At 33.1% G+C, this 16,839-nt stretch overlaps 1 protein-coding gene across 20 annotated transcripts in view; it reads left to right on the forward strand.

Annotated features, from left to right (window-relative positions):
- The window catches only part of PTPRD (protein tyrosine phosphatase receptor type D), a 467,045-nt gene that overhangs the window by 380,495 nt on the left and 69,711 nt on the right, over positions 1–16,839 (forward strand). For all 20 annotated transcript variants that reach the window (XM_039877795.1, XM_039878308.1, XM_039878028.1 and 17 more), the window contains one exon: positions 14,325–14,448. In XM_039877795.1, coding sequence (XP_039733729.1) covers positions 14,325–14,448 — 124 coding nt within the window. The remainder of the gene's footprint in view (positions 1–14,324; positions 14,449–16,839) is intronic.

Here is a 16,839-nt window from a genome sequence, read left to right on the forward strand (position 1 = left end):
GCAGCATAAGAATGCTACTTACAAAACTCGCTTTTTTCTACTCTCCCAGTGTCTGTAAAGAAAAATGATCTGGAGTATTCATGTCTCAAGGTCAATTCTAAGGGGAAAAATCATCTTTCCTCAAAGCTAGAAATCTGCCAGCATGTTTCACAAAGACTAGTAGTTTCAGTATTTATCTCTCTGCAGTTTTATCATTAAAATATTTGCATGAAAAGAACATCTTTGTTTCCTTAAGACTCCATCCGCTCTTGCTACTCATTTGCTCTTGAAAAGGGATATAATCTTTTTGTTTTTGATCTATAATCATTCCCACAGCAACCAATTGTGATGCCACAGAGCAAGGATTATAATTTTCGTTAGAGAATAAACAAATGAATTCTGTGAAACAAAGCTGCTCATTTCTTCCAAATACCCCTGAGAACAATGGAAGACCAATTCTAAAAATATTGGCTGCCTCTAAAAAATTTCCAAGACTAAGAATGCCTGTTTCTTTAGAGGTCTTTATTCCTTTTCCAGCTTTATGTTCAGTTCATCTCATGCAGCAGACATTTACTGAGTTCTTACTACGTGCCAGGTACTTTGCTAGACTCTGAGAATACAAAGATGAATAATACAGAGTCCTTGCTCTTGAATTCTGAGTCTAAAGTTTCTTTCAGAATGTTAGCCAAATTTTAGGCCAAAGCATCAATAACTGGATTTTGTCTGGATTCCAGTATCGTGAAGCTATAAGTTTTACTTCATCATAGTATAGCTTGGATTTTTTTCTATGTTTGTTAGATTCACCATGTGAAGGGCGATGGGATTTTTTTTTTTTTTTTTTTTTTTTTTTTTTGGTTTTCTAACATTCAGTAAATTCAGGGATTTAGAAATCCAATTAGAGTGCTAGCGCTATCTAAAATCTGTTCTTCAAAGTCTATATTTGCTAATTTCTTGGACAGAAAAATAAATGCTTCAAACTCTTAGGTTTTTGGATCCCTTTTAGAGAAAACTCATATTTCCCTTCTCATATTCTGTTACTTGAATGTATAAGTAAGATTATGGACCAGCATTTGTTCTTTATTATGTTTCTGTGGCAGAACTTATTTTTTCTCTAAGTTTTGAGGGAAGTTATCAAGCATAGAATGTTGTGTTATAATATCAATCAAAATTCCCCTAACTGGATGAAATATATACCTCCATAAAGAAATAGGAGTTGATAAAGTATAATATAGATCTCTCTCTCTCTTCTTTCTTTATAAACTCCTGACGAAGGTAACCTACCTGTATTTTATATTTCTGTTGGTAAAAAATGGGTCCATTTATTAGAATATGTTCTTTATGTTTGTTACTTTATCCATATTACTATTTATAAGATTGTTTAGCTTCTTTAGGTTTTATTTACTATCTTGTTAAATTATCAAAGCATACCCTCAAATTGGAATAAATAAGACCTATGCTGTGTAATAAAGAACAATCTGAAATCTAATGTTTTTTCCTTAATAAACAAGTGGTATTTTAAATGAACTCAAATATAGTTATTTTTGTTTTCCAGCATAAAATTTTACTTTGATCGAGTGGCTTGACTGATAATACTTTCAGTTTTGGAAAAGGGAGTCAGTTTTATAGTAACATTACTTATAAATAGATATATACAGATCCCCTAGCAAAAGTATGTCTCTTTAACTTTTTCCATCATTGGATCTGAGAAGGGAAATTTTTATTACTTTAACATACGCTAGGCCTTGTTGAATTTATGCAACTTTCATGAACTATTGCTTAGCCAATGTGTATTTTCAGTAGTCTTGATAATCAGTATAGATTGCTGTAAAGTCAGTGAATTTACAGCTATCAGCATTGATGGGGAAGATATTCTGAAGAATGCATCAGTCTGTGACCTTTGGGTTCAAAATCTTTGTATACATTTTAAGACTCAGAATTATAAATCAGGAGGTAAAAGTATAATTACAAAAAAAAAAGTTCCAAATTTTAAAAGACCAGCATAGAACTTGAGACAATAATCTGACATTGTGAAATTGTGTCAGTATTTTTACCTGTACCTCAACTGGGCTAGCCATTTTATAGACTACAAGGATATATAGTAGACTGTGTTTTGTTCAGGAACTTATAATAGAGGTAAGGAATAAAGAAATATCAAATTAAAAGGTACGTTATAATAATTTAAGCAACTTAAAAAGAAGAAATGCTACAAGGCTAAGCATAACTAAGTGTCAAATAGATGATCCACACTGTGATGTATAGTGGTAGGTGCATGTGATTAAGTGTGTGGGAGAGCACTCGAGGCAGGAGCGGATTGGGACAGTGGGATTGGACTTGAACCTTGAAAGAAAGGTAGGATTTGGAAAAACAGAAAGGATCAGAAAGTGCTCTCCAGACAAGAAGTATTCTGACATGAAAAGTCAGAATTGAGAAGCCCTGACATGGACAGAGAAAAACTAGGCTAGAATTTAGGATTCTTCACTAGGACTGATTATAACCAATTCAACGTATATGTTGAGCTGGTGTGCACACTGAGGAACACAGCATGGCAACTTGATGTAATGAACTATAACTCAGTACAGTAAATAAGATAATATAAAATAATATGAGACAAATGTAGAATCAATGCTGTAGGAAGTCATAAACTAATCACCCAAAGAATTCAATAAGCGGTTTCTAAAAGAACTCCAGTGAATCTTTCAAGTTTCAATGTTCACACACCTATGTTACTATTTTTACTTTTGTCTTCATATACATAATGACAACTGTGAGCTTTCTGCTGTATTTTGTTTAATTTCTACTGCATCCTCTTAGTATAAATGTACCTCTTTCACTGGCAGCCTACATTTTGAGCATGTAGCTGTCTCTCTCACAATAGTTAACAAAATACGTGAAACCAAGATGGTAATATAGGATGACAACTGCCGTATTTTTGTGTGTGTTCAGATTCAGTAAATTACAGTTATGTGGTGAAGCAACCTAGTTCTTTGTTAATGACAGATTTATTGAAGACAAGCTTTCAGGGTTGTACTAGAAATCCTATTAAAGTGCCATCTATTAAACCATTAGAATAGTCATTAAAACTGTACAGACTTGTTATTCATGAGTTATTGGTCTCTCACCATTCTCAGTGGCTTTTGCCAATACTGCGTTACCCTTTGCTCCATTGCAGCTATTCAATTCCAAAGAATGCATGTGTATCAGCTTTCTCCCTTTGCCTGCACAATTTGTGGGGTGTGGGGTGAGGGGTGGGGGAAAGGAAGAGAGAGAGAGAAAGAGACAGAGGAAGAGAGAGGGAGGGAGAGGGAGGAAGAGGGAAAAAGAAGGGGAGAGAGAAAGAAAGGAAAGAAGAAAGAGAAGGGAAATGGAGTATGGTTGGGAGGGTAAAAATGAGATTAAAATCCTGTATCTTTGTTTATAATTATATAGGATAAAGATTATACTTAATATCCCACTCTTTTTAATATGATAAGAATCATGTTCAAATCTAACAATGTAGAAAGCTATAACAGGTCTTTTATCTTCAAAAACATTTGGAAGTAAAAAGTACTGTTAAGCCAAACTGACAGAGACATCTGTTATTGAATGTTTTTCTTACTGTCCACAGTTTAAAATAAAGAATTGAACTTTATGTTAGTAAATTTAAAGTTATAAGTTAAATATATGCATTATAGTGTAGTAGTTAAGAGCTCAGACTTCAAAGTTAGAAAACTCTGGATTCATATTTCAGCTTCACTTCTTTGTGGACTATCATGGGGAATTATGGAAAGAGTCTTAACTCCTCTAAGCCTCAATTTCTTTATTCATAATATGGAGATAACAATATCTACCTCAATTTGTTTTAAGAAATTACATTGAGGTTGAGTGCATAATGGTGTTGTAATAATCGTTATCATTATCATCAAAATAGCTTCACACTTTTTTCACACTGTAAGTCATTTAACCAATCTGCTATTATAATAAGGCTATTTTCTATTTTTTTTCACTGTTGTAAATGATTCTATAATGATCGTCCTATATATTTATTTGTTCAGGAGAAAGACATAGTTTTCACTTTCAAGGCTTTTAGGCAGAGTTAATGCCGAACACTGTGTCTCAGTCTAACCCTAGGAGATAATGGATAAGCGACTAGTTTAGCTTGACAGAGGTGCATAGTGGGATGAATGTGAATCAGATGGGCAAGGCAAAGTGACCCCAAGCCAGGCCTCCAAACCATGAAAGTCCCTTGATAAGGTCACTTTACTCCAGAACTTCATCCTTAGTTTTATAAACTTGAGAGGTAATCGTGTTCTGGGGACCTCACTTTCACTAGTTGTGTGATCTAATGGCCATTTCATCAGCTTTGATGACTGGAGTCTTCCATTTTCTTTGTGTCTATGACTTTTTGCTCCTCCTTCCTTTAGATATGGTGCTGCAGGTAGATTTTTTTAAGGGAGTGTTTATACATGTTGTAATCGTTTAGAACTTACTATATTTGAAGATGTGTATGATGGCTGAATTGGGTAATACTTAAGCAATAGAATAATTCCGTGGTTCCATTTCTAGAGCAGCTAAAAAAGAAAGAAATCATACCATAATTACACCTAATTTTTCAATAATAGGTTTGAAATATTTTAAAATATATTAGACACAAAAGATTACAAATTATTTCTGTGAAATGATTAATGTATAAAAACAGTTCTTTAACATTCTTCTTTTCCTTTCCAATTGAACATACCAACCAGCTCATGTACCATCTCATTCTTCTCATCCAGCACCCTGCCCCAGAAGGGAAAAATTATAATCTAAATAGGCTAAATTGATGGTTTAGTACAGTGCAGGGTAAATGTGTGTTCAGAATCACATGTTCTATTATTTTACTTTTTCTCTCTTCTATGCAACTGCATAGAAAACTGAACAAGGGTGAATCGTGGGGTCCACACCAGCCACCTTCTCTCATTCTGGTTTAATATCCCACTCTTACATCAGCAGAGTAGATAAGTTGAGTCAAGTGTCATTCTGCTGAAATTGTTCTTTTCTTATCCCCACTTACCTGTCCACGTGATGGAGTGTGTAAGGGAACTCAGTATTTAGCAGAACCTACCATCTGTCTCTCTCTCTCCACATGTATGTATTCACCTGGCTATGATGGTTGTGACACTGTATCATGAAGCTCACTGAGATCCCAAGATACAGATATGGATATGATTAAGTGAGAGCCCGCTCTAATCTTACAATTTATTGCCCAAACTGGGATACCTTGAGAGTGAAAGATGGTCCTATGAATAATTAAACTGGGACAGCAGATGTAAACTGAGATATAATCTCCCCTAACTCAAACTCAGCCTATACCAGAGCTTGTTATCCATCTGTCTGATCAGGGCCCTTGCACTCTCCCTGCAGCTCCCAACATGGTGGCCTTGAGACCTCTTAGGAGCACAATCATTGAAACAAAAAATGAAGGCAAAAACACCACTGTATTAAAATGGTTAATTAATTTTACAAATATATACTGCTGTATGAAAAATTTAGTAATATGCTCTATATAGAATCATCACCTGGATAGCAACCACTAAGTGATACTTCAGCATATTGAGTGGATGTACAGAAGTTGGAAATCATGGTATGAAAGGCTGTTACAGATGTTCACTAAGAATGAATTTCAAATGTGCCAAAGTCAAGGATTTCTCTTTCCATCAGGTTACCACCAAGTGTGAGCCTGGGAGCCATTCTGTTTATTTAAAATGATTTTACATATCATTGGTTTATTCCAATATATGTTTACTTTACAGTTATATCTTCAGAGGGGAAACTAATTTATCTATTTCTAATGTTCTGGGGTAAAAGTCATTGTTGCCATATATCCTGCCTATAATGCATTTCAGGCATTTATTCTACAAATGCATTTTAAAATCAACTATATACTAAACATTTTATATCCAATATCAGATAAATTAGAACCCCTATGGTGGTATTTACTCTCAGGTGATTCCAATTTTTTTCCAAAGGACTAATCTGTAAAATTATCAATGTACTGACATTTTTCTAATATATTTTGCCTGAAATAATCTTTAATTTTATATTATAAAACCAGTATACATTTTAAACAGAACAAATTAATCTTGAAATTATCTTTTAATTTAGAAAGAAATTAAACTCTAGAATTCTAGGTCATGTTAGTTGGTCCTAGTCTTTCTAATGTGTTTGTCATGTGAGAGAAGAAAGTATACATGACACTTAAGATTGTAAATACTTTCTGAGATACTGGAGCATTAGGAGTATAAATAGTTATGATCTACCTTCTTTAATTAGAAGCCTATATTCAGTACGGTGTACTATTATTACCTTACCCATAAGGAATAATGACATTAACAGCAAGTCATTCTTGGTATATATACTATGCCATAAGGGCGCAAATGGAAGCACATGTTTCAACTAGATAGCTGTGCTAAATACATTTGGGGATGGAATGGTGGGGCGGTGGGGACAGTTTTTAAAGTGTTTGTTTAGGATTTTCTGTATTCTATCGCAGACTTGGAGGAGGCATCATATTTTCTCGTTTCATTTCAGATGTAGGATTTTTATTTTTCTGAACCAGGAAAAAGATATGAAAGGCATTGACTGCACATCAACAGAAAAACGTATTCATACATATTTCGGTTTGAAAATTCATATGTTTTCCCTTTCACATCTGAAAAATAAATACGGGAAAAGAAAAGATTTAACAAAACTTTTTATTAAATGGCAAGCGAAGCAATGCTGAAAGCCTAAAATGTATCTGTCTACAGGATGCAAAGTAAAATAAGAGAGAAAAAATAGTATGTTTTCAAATTAGGTTAGAAATTTCTACATTTGATAAAGAGGAATTAGTGTTATCACTTAAAACTCAACTATAATCAAGCTTTCAAAAACAAATGATAATTTAGCTCCCGTTTTCCTTATACTGTTGTTTATAAAATGGTGTTGTAATGTGAGTCACAACAATTGAAAAAAACAAGCTATTCATTTATCAATTGATTTTTCTTTTGACTCTACTTTTGCACTCAATTTCTGAATGGTCAGCTCTCCAGTGTCAAGCGAAATAGAAATAATGAGGAATATGTGGCTACTTGTGGGTGTTTTGTTTGTTTGTTTGTTTGTTTGTTTGGTATCTCTGCCAGAAAAGTATCTCTGCCAATTTGGAATCTGGTGGACATATTGGTACATAGCATGAAGGAGGGCAGAAATGGATTTTTTTTTTTTTTTTTTTTTTGCCTAAGTTAATTGGGTAATTGTCTCAATTTTATGCGTCATTGTTAAAGAAGATACAGTTAGCATCAGGGAGAAAGCAGATGTTCCTTGGCTGCTAAGATTGTCTTAAATCAGGATATTCTTACCTGAGTAAGTGGGTAGAGGCAGGGAAAAGTAAAATGTCTACCATTCTATTAGTTATAATGCTGCATCAGGTATTTCACATGTATTATTTCTCATAATCCTTTTGGATCTATACAGATGCATCAACGTTTACAAAGAGTGGTGAGGAATTTATGCATTCATCTTAATTCAGTGCCCAAAACTAGTATGCTGCTATTCATGGAAAAGAAAGGATGCCATTGTGAATTATTCAGTTAAATGCAACACATCAATTTCATTTAACTTTTATTTGTTACCTCTACATAATTCTTTTTATAAACATTGCAATTACTTTCTATCAATTCGGTCAACTTTGTCTCTTTAGAGCAGTTTAATAAAATTTTAGTAACTTTTTATTTTGCCTCAAACTATCTGCAAAATGTTTAATTTCTTTGGCTTTTCCAAATAACATCAGAAATTACATTCTGTGAATTATATGTATAAAACAATTCTCCACAAAGCTCTAGTCTTTAAGAACATCAACTATAATTCTATCTATTCCTTTCTTATTATCCACTTTAATTTGCTATAAGAGATGAATAACTAAAACTAAAACATTAGGATTAAAATGTATTACTGCCATCATTCCTCTAGAATACTACTTTTGGGAACTAGGAATGTCTGTCTTCTGTATTCAATAGCATCCAGGAAAATGTTGGGGTATATTACAAAAAGAGCATGATAAAAATAAAAAATCTAGACTTTTACGTCTTCGGATCTTAAAGTTTTCTCTTTATTGAACTCTTATTTGAAAAGATTTCTCAGAAATAATCTTTTTCACAGTCACATATAAAGCAGTAAAATAGCTTATCTGAATTCTAGAGTTCAGGCGGCATTGTCCTACTGAGTCAAAAAGAATCCAGTTTTTGTTGTTGGTTTGTTGTTGTTGTTGTTTTTGTCATTTTGAATCCATAGTAAATTAAGATAAGTTAAATGTAGCCGTAAATGGTATCCTCATAGAAATAAGCTAAGTTATCCTTGGTGCCAAGATATAATTTAGAAGAAAATGTTTATCAGAGAGTTCTCTAAAATATTTACTCACCTCATATGGCTAGATGCTTTACTATGAATATAATTTCTCTTCTCTACATATAAATTCTAATAATGTAAGTAAATAAACTGTTACTTTAAGTAATTTTCTATAAGTACATGTTACATAATATTTTGTAATCAGACTTTCAAATTATACCATTAGACAACATATGCAGTTGGTGCAAATTTGTCATTTATCTGAAGAAAAAAATTAACTGCTTACAAAAATATCTGATTGAAACATTTTTGATATCTTTGACGAGTGTGGTACATTTGTAAAATGTACATCTTTCTATATTAAAGGTGGTAGACTGTCACATCCATTCATTAGTTAACACCGAGTCTTAAAAAGTCCCTATTTGAATCCTTCAAATGCGAATGGTGGCCTAAATCAGATGTTTTTTATAGAAAGTTTATACAGGAAGTTTTGATGACAGATTGGATAAAAGGAGATAAGAGAAAATAAGAGCGCGAACCTAACACTGAGATGACAGTGATAGGAAAAGGAACACAGAGAAAACAGACCCAAGTTACATGACCTGCCAAAGCTAACCAGGAGCAAAGAGAAAGCCAGCACCCTGGGCTCTGACTGCCAGACTTTTTTCATCACCATACTTTCCAAACCTTCCTCACATTCCAGTTTTTAAAGTATCATTGGATTCAACTGAACTCATGCTCTTCTCTTTGAAGAAAGTACTCATTATGCCAATTGCAGGCTTTTGCTAATTGTGCAAAAATATAGCCCTTCCCAACTATGCAAACGTTGGTCTTTTTCAAATGGATACATATTAATTTACCATCTTCAAACTGAGAGAGAGAGAATATGAACAAATGAAAATGAATAAAAAGGCTTCATTGCAGATATACGCAGTACATGGCAGTTTACTCTTCTAAACCTCAGAAAAGACTTGAGAATATCTGGGGGCAAACCACTCTAAGGACAAAATGAGCCTATTGATGGGGAATTATGTGGAAAGATAGTATTTCTCTGGAGAATAGGTCACTGGAAGTTCAATTCCCTATCAAAAGGGTGGTTAGTCTGACCCATAGTTTGGCTAGTCATGTAGCTGGTCTATTCCTTCTATGTAATTTAATTTCTGTTAGTTGTTTTAAAATACAGACAAAAACAGGATGTATCTTTTTTGTGGTTTTTCTTTGATGAGTTTCTAAAGGGAATATTTTGAGGTTTTTCTCTTGGGAGGATGGGGGGAATGGAATAGAGAGCAGCTGGTATTATCTGATGTTTTGCACATATAAATTACATTTTTCTTCTGGGTAGGGAAGTTGAAATTTTGCAGAATTATATTTAAAGGACATTGTTTTAGGATGATGACATTAGCTTTATCCAAAGAAAGGTCACTATCAAATTAGGATGTAATTTTACTCGGTGACACTAAACTGATATATGAATTTATGAACATCCTTTTGTTTTGAGTTTATAGAGATTTTTGTTCCCAACCCTCCTTGCATTGCGTTTTAAGAGAACAATTGAAGAACAATATCAAAAAATATTGTCCAGCTTGTCCAGAGAGGAAGCATAGCATGGCAGTTAGATACTCAGACTTGGGGAATAGGATCCCTGGTACCCAAACCTGGCTTCTCTACCTACTAGCATCTTGACCCCAAGAGAGTTAACTTCTCTGCACCTTGGTTTCCTCTTCTATAGAATTGTGATAATAATAGTAACTACTTCTAGGGTTTTTGTAGGATAATATGAGTTAATACATGTGAAACATAAAGGAAACAGTAAACGTTACATGTTATAACTATTGGATGTAAATATATTTTAATTCTAGCTTTTTATCAAGAATATATATACATCAGTTATATGTAGGAAGATTATAAATCCATCAGTTATATGTAGGTCTTTTTCTCCTTATTTGAAGACAAAGTTCTAGTTGATTTAAAAAAATCAGACCATCAAGCTAAAGACTACCTAAGTATAAAATATTCGATATTAGCAAGTGTCTACTTGAGGTTTTCCCTTTCTTCTTTAAGTCCCAGGAGGACTTTTCTTTTTTTTTCTCTATTTGGTTACTTTTTTTTTCTGTAAGGCAAAGCTATTGCAATTAAGCTGATTGTTGTTATCATTGAAATGATTATAACATTAGAATGATTTGGTCAACAGTTATGACAAAAAGGGAGGGTGTGTATGTCAGGTACCCAAGAGTGAAGATAAAGAATCAATGTAAAATGGTTCGGCATCTTAGTAAAGTTTTGGATGCTGCATAAAGTTTATCCAGTACCTATCTTTCAAGGGCATTGTTGTTTTGCTGGAAAAACTACATATGATTAGTAGCATTCTTGTTTATGAACTCTGTGATAATATAATCTAAAAATTTTATATGACTTATTTTAAAAAGGTCATTAATCAACTTATGGTTAAATAAATCTACTTACTTTATTTCCAACTTGCAAAATTCCCCTCAGGGGAGACAAAAGAAAACCTGGCCACGATTCTTGCTCAGGAGGTAGAACTTTGGATTAAATACTGAGAAGGAGGGAATATCCTACCAAAATTTGGATAAACAGAGCTAGAAGGATGAATAGAGATATCCGAGAGTCAAGCTCAGGAAAACCAAATACCAACAGCAGAGAGGAGTTGACTCCATTAGGAACAAGGGTACTTATTTCAATATTTTTGAATAATATTGGGGTGGCCTCGGCTATAACTTTATAGTTGGAAGATACGTAACTATCATAGTCACCGTGGGCTGGCCAAAAATATGATGTTGAAGTGGAAATCAGCTTCTATATCACTGAAGTCCTGTGTTGCTCTTTCTCCATGTTGATCATTCCATTCTTCCTGAAGAGAATCTCAGCAAGAGAAGGCAGAAAACAAAGAAAGAAAGCAACTGTGTCATCACCAGCACTAAGAAAAGCCTGGAAAGTGGGTTTTGAGAATTAGGGTCTTACTCATCCATGATATCTTTGATTCATTAACATGGATAATTAAAATTTGATTTCCTCAACCATTTTTGTTTTTTTGTTTTTTGTAAATATGAAAGGTCTTCTTATACCATAACTACTAGTAGTTATTCTTCTTTACTAAGTTTACTGCTCTCAGCATTCTGACAAGCTCTAAAATAATGGTCTATGCTGTGTATTGTTAAATGTTCAGTCAGATAGATAGATACAGATGGATGAGTATGTGTTGTGCAAAGACAAGTCAGCATTATTTAATCAATGTTTGTTTGATCCGTGTAAAACAAGTATTAATATAAGCTGCATCCCATCTGTTTTATCATCCATGTGAAGTCAACCTCATTTTTAAAACTTGATTTCTTATGTAATTACCCCAGAATGACACAGGATGATCAGTTGGGAAGAAATATCATTCGGACTGGTAAGATAAAGGATGGTTATGTTTAGGTGTGTTTTACATGTCAGGTTTCTTCATTTTTGCAGTGGCTCTTCTAATAGTTAAGTAATGTCATGGCTAGTAATTACTAGCTATTAATCATCAGCTGGGCTTTCAAATCACACAGAACTGGGTTTGAGGGTAAATGTATGATTCTAGAGGTGTGAGCAAATTAACCACAAAATAGTGCAGTGCCTGCCACAGAGAAAGCCTTCAGGAAGATTTATTGAATTAATCTTTTTTTTACTTCAATTTCTCTGTCCATAAAATAAAGAAAGCAACAAGACCTACCTCATAACACTTGTGAAAATTAAACAGAGTACTGCATGTAAAGCATAATGACCTGGCAGCTATTATAATAATTATCCTGTTATTTACAGGTCTTCTCTTCATGGGTCATACTTTAAGAATAAGCATATTAACATATGTTACATATAACTCATGTTTTCATTATCAGATTTTAAACTTGTTAACCTAAAATGAAAAAGCCAAAATGAGAAGCAACAAGCGTTTATTTGAGATTAAAGAATTGCAATTTGGGGAGCATAGATTCAGGGGGAAACTCAGATATGTGTCCCAATTACAGAATGAAGGAAAGATGTTTTTAAGAGTAAAGAAAAATAATTACATTAAAAGAAGAAAGAATTCCTATAGGTGGTAACAAGCTGAGCTACTTTGACTATACGTGATAGTTTACTGATTCTATCTTTTAGATAGAGAGCCCATAATCATTAGCCCTTGTGATCAGGATGTCTGCTTTCCTGCTGGCTTTACAAATAGTGGTTTGTAAAACACCTGTAGTTTGGTCTAGTCCAAAGATTTGGAAAACAGGGCACACAAGGCAGTTCCTCTGGATTGGTTGCTCCGGCTCTATTTTAAAGTGGTTCCACTTATGTCAGTTTTCACACTCTTCAATGTAGTATCAAATCATACAGATGGCTGAGAATATGTGTAAAAGTAAGAATGTATATGAGTTAACAGTCTTGGAGTTGATAGATGCAATTTCATCAGTCTAATTAAATTTACGTCATTTTATACATATCTGTGAGTGATCGTAGTCTGAGTAACAAAGCCATCAGATGGAGTAACTCTTCCATCAAAGGACTATACCTCAGTAAGCTTAAGAGCTTCTTGGCATATTTTAGAGAATGATGTGCAAGAAGCTTATGTACTAAATAATGCTCACTGGTGTAAATCTACACTGCTGAGAATTTTAGTGTCTTTGGAGGCTATTCATGATTGTTAATGGACTTGACTTTTTACATTGGTGAGTTTTATTCATGATGAACTCTTTCATTAACATGAAATGTGCACCTTTAATATTGTAATAGCCATTGGATATGTTTTACTTTTGAGTTATACATATACACATAAAAGAATGAAAAATACCCATCATCAAAAATTATTGCTAAAAATTCTGTTAACATAGTATCTTTACTTTTTAAAAAAAATGTCACCTGTACATAAACCTAATTTATCATTTATTTTTCTAAAAACTTGAATTCGATCATTTAAAATCATATTTTATATAATTATTGAACTTATGTTTTCATATACCATGAAATTATAAGTGTTAAAAAAGTTTCAGTATTCTTTGATAAAATAAAAGATGTTTTGATTTTGAAAATATTGCAGGAAATTAAAAAGCCTCCCAGAGTTTTATAATCAAAGCCTGAATGCAGTTTTAAAACAATGGTTTTATTCTGATTTAAAAATATATATATATATTATTCTATACTTGCAAAATACTTATTTTAGATCATTGAATAACTTTGTTTCAACTAAGGCATCAAAGAAAAGTGTTAAAAATCAGAGAAAATAAGTTTAAAATAAAGAATAAAATGAAGCAACCTTTGTAAACACGATAATACATAATGAAAAAGAGAAAACAATAATAAATAGAAAAGCAATTAAATTTAATTTCATTATTATAAATTAATATTCTGACTAAGATGATTATTACATTTAACTGAGCTTCCTTTACTGTTATTCTCAACTGTTTGAAGTGTACTAATAGTCTTGTGATACTGGTCATAGTGTGTTTTAGAAAAACAGACAAAATGTTAAGTTGCCATCAAAACATAAGCCTATAGATGAAGAAAGAATAGTGAACCTGTGCTCAATGAAGCCAGTGAAAAACCAGTCAATTTGAAGAGAGAGGTTAGGTCCAGACAGGAAAGAATAGGGGAGAGTAATCAAGATAAAATAATGTTCATAGAACTGGAAGGAATATTGAACCAAGATAACTTGTAAACTGCGACAGCAGAGAAGGAAATGGAAAAGTAAAAAAAAAAAAAAAAATTAAATTTAAAATCCTGTCTTTCCAGTATTAACAGAACATCTATATTGATTTTCTTCCTATTTGAATCAATGTTGGCAACTATCACTGTTTTTGCTATGATTAATCATTTCATGTTATTCTGGTTATATTAGTGTTCAGCTTCACAAGTAGGATCAAGTGCACCTTGATAAAGTGCACCTTCAGAATTTTTTTTAAAATCATGTTTATTACTTGTGATAAATGCCTATAATCCAATGTAATTTGGTATTGATTTTGTGTGTGTGTGTTGTTTTTCTTTAAAAGTCAATTGACCCCGGCCAGCAGTTCACATGGGAACATTCAAACTTGGAAGTAAACAAACCAAAGAATAGATATGCAAATGTAATTGCATATGATCATTCCCGGGTTCTCCTATCAGCAATAGAAGGTAAGGAAATTCCGATGTTATTTATACCTTTATTTTCATGGGTTTAAGTATGTGCATAAAATATAGTTTTAACTAGGTGTTCAGCCATCTATGAAAGTAGTTAAGATTCAGGCATTGCTTATTCTCACTTTTCTTTTCTCATACAGGTATATTTATACATGGGCAAACAGTATCCCACATATCAAATAACATAAGAATATCCCTCATTTCCTTCTTGCCTCTACCCTAGATGAAAGACTTGATAACATAGTTGATGTTTATATAAGGGAACCAAGTTGGGGTTGCCCATTTACTGATGGTTGATGATTATAAACAAAAAGGTGATTGTTAGAAGATGCCCCTAAGTTGTTATTTAAGAACAGCTGAGGGGTTTATTTTTTAGTGATTAAATCTGGTTAGCCACTAGAGACAATCTAAAGGTTAGGAGTTGGTGATGTGGTGATTAATACTAATTAAGCACCTTGGAAATGTCTGGTACATCTAATGTGTGGACTGCTTGGTAATCTCTCTCACAATTTTAAGGAGTACCTTCCAGAAGGAATGCATGTGCCTAAAAAATGAGAATCACTCCTCAAATATATCTAGTTTCTCTTAACAATTCTTGAGGAGAGTATTTTCCATTCATTCCTTTCCAATACTACATCCCCGTCACATGGCATATTAAAAACAATCAGGAGTTCATGTTGAACACTCAGCATTTTTTAGTCTTTTTGGCCATGATAGCACATTGGATTGCTGTCCTTAGAAGATAGTTTACAATGTCACTTAAATCTGTTCCTCTGTCATAGCAGCTAACCTGGCCCACAAACTGCTACATTCCACTTATATCCTCATTGGCATCCAGAAGAGCGTTGCAGCTTTTACATACTTGAGAGTTTACTGCTTACCCTCTTCCAGGTGTTTTATGAAACATTAAATAATACCAGCTTCAGACTCAGGCTTTTTGAGAACCTTGCAGTTCAAACATGTTCATCTATAGGTGTTTAAATATCTTTCCTTTTTTTCTGCTTCTGAAATCTATGATGACCACCATTTTATTTCATAATTCTGACCAAGTCATACCTGCCTCCTTAGTGCCCAGTGTTAATCTGAAAGTGAGACCGTTTAAAAGCTTTCCTAGTAAGCATCAAAGGCAACCATTCATTTCTCATTTTTAGGGAACAAGACCTGTCTTTCAGCGTTTGAGCAAGCTCTTACCTATAGCCCTTTTCATCAAAATGGCATTATTTTTCTTAGATATATTTTGTAAAATTCCCACAATTAATTTTACTTTTGATGTTGGAAACGTTATAGTCCCTTCTTGCGGTGATTAAAAATACTATAAGTTCAAGAGTTAGCCTTTTTTCCATGTTGAAAAAAACTGTTTGGATTTATCAAAATTTCACCAATGCTAGTTCAAGCAGGGTAGTGTCAAACTAGTAATTGCATTTTTCAAGTCCTATTTAGAAACTGTAATTGGTATATGTTGTTGATTAACAAAGGGTTTATATTTATCTCTGTATTTCCCATTTTAAAATGTAAAATTAAGAATAGCGATTTCATGTCTCAAGTCTCTTAAATCATCTCCATAGTAAATGAGAAATGAAACCAAGTCTCAAATAATAGAGAAATCTTATTTTTTTTTATTATTAAAGCAAGATATAGAAATAAAATAAATGAATGTAAATTGAGAATGCATTTGTCATAATCTTGGCTGGAGAGGCTGTCAGTCTGCCTTTGCTGTACTATAGCATTGTTTTCACTCAGAATTAGGTCATTCAATACTACTACCTCTCTGTACTTTTTCCTACTTTGTCGTTGTTTTCCTTAACCTGCTATTTTTTACAGTCTTAACAATAAAGTATGTCAAAAAACAAGGAATATTCCTCCTTGTACCTTTATTATGATAGTTTGAAACTATGTACATTTCATTCCTATGCTATTTTTACAGTATAAAAGCCAAAACACTTGAATCAAACTAAAACCTACCTTTTTATAGCTCCATGTCCACAAATACACCCTAAATCTAGAGCTGACCTAGAAACCAAAAGTCTTTCAATCCTAAGTGTTATGCAAAAGGTTAGAAGCATTTAATTGAAGTTTATGGGCTATACAGAGAGCTTTTAATCTAGATTACAACCACTGAACGGCATTTTATCTCAGACTAAGCTCTAACTAGCAAATATTTAAAGGGGCAAGCAATTATCCTATGTCTTAAGCACAAAGAGAAAATGCTAGCAACTGGAGCCCAGAACCACTAACTGAGGCTTCTCCTATAAAGTGTTCTTTGATAACAGAGCCAGATTTTTCAAATGTATTAACATATTAAGTGACTTCATGTACAATTTATAAAATTTAACTTGGTTGTTTTGAGTCCAGTGGCAATAACTTAAAAGACTTTGGTAGAGAGTT

Source organism: Pteropus medius, unplaced genomic scaffold (genome assembly GCF_902729225.1).
Source record: "Pteropus medius unplaced genomic scaffold, Ma_sr-lr_union100, whole genome shotgun sequence".
NCBI classification, from domain to species: Eukaryota; Metazoa; Chordata; class Mammalia; order Chiroptera; family Pteropodidae; genus Pteropus; species Pteropus medius.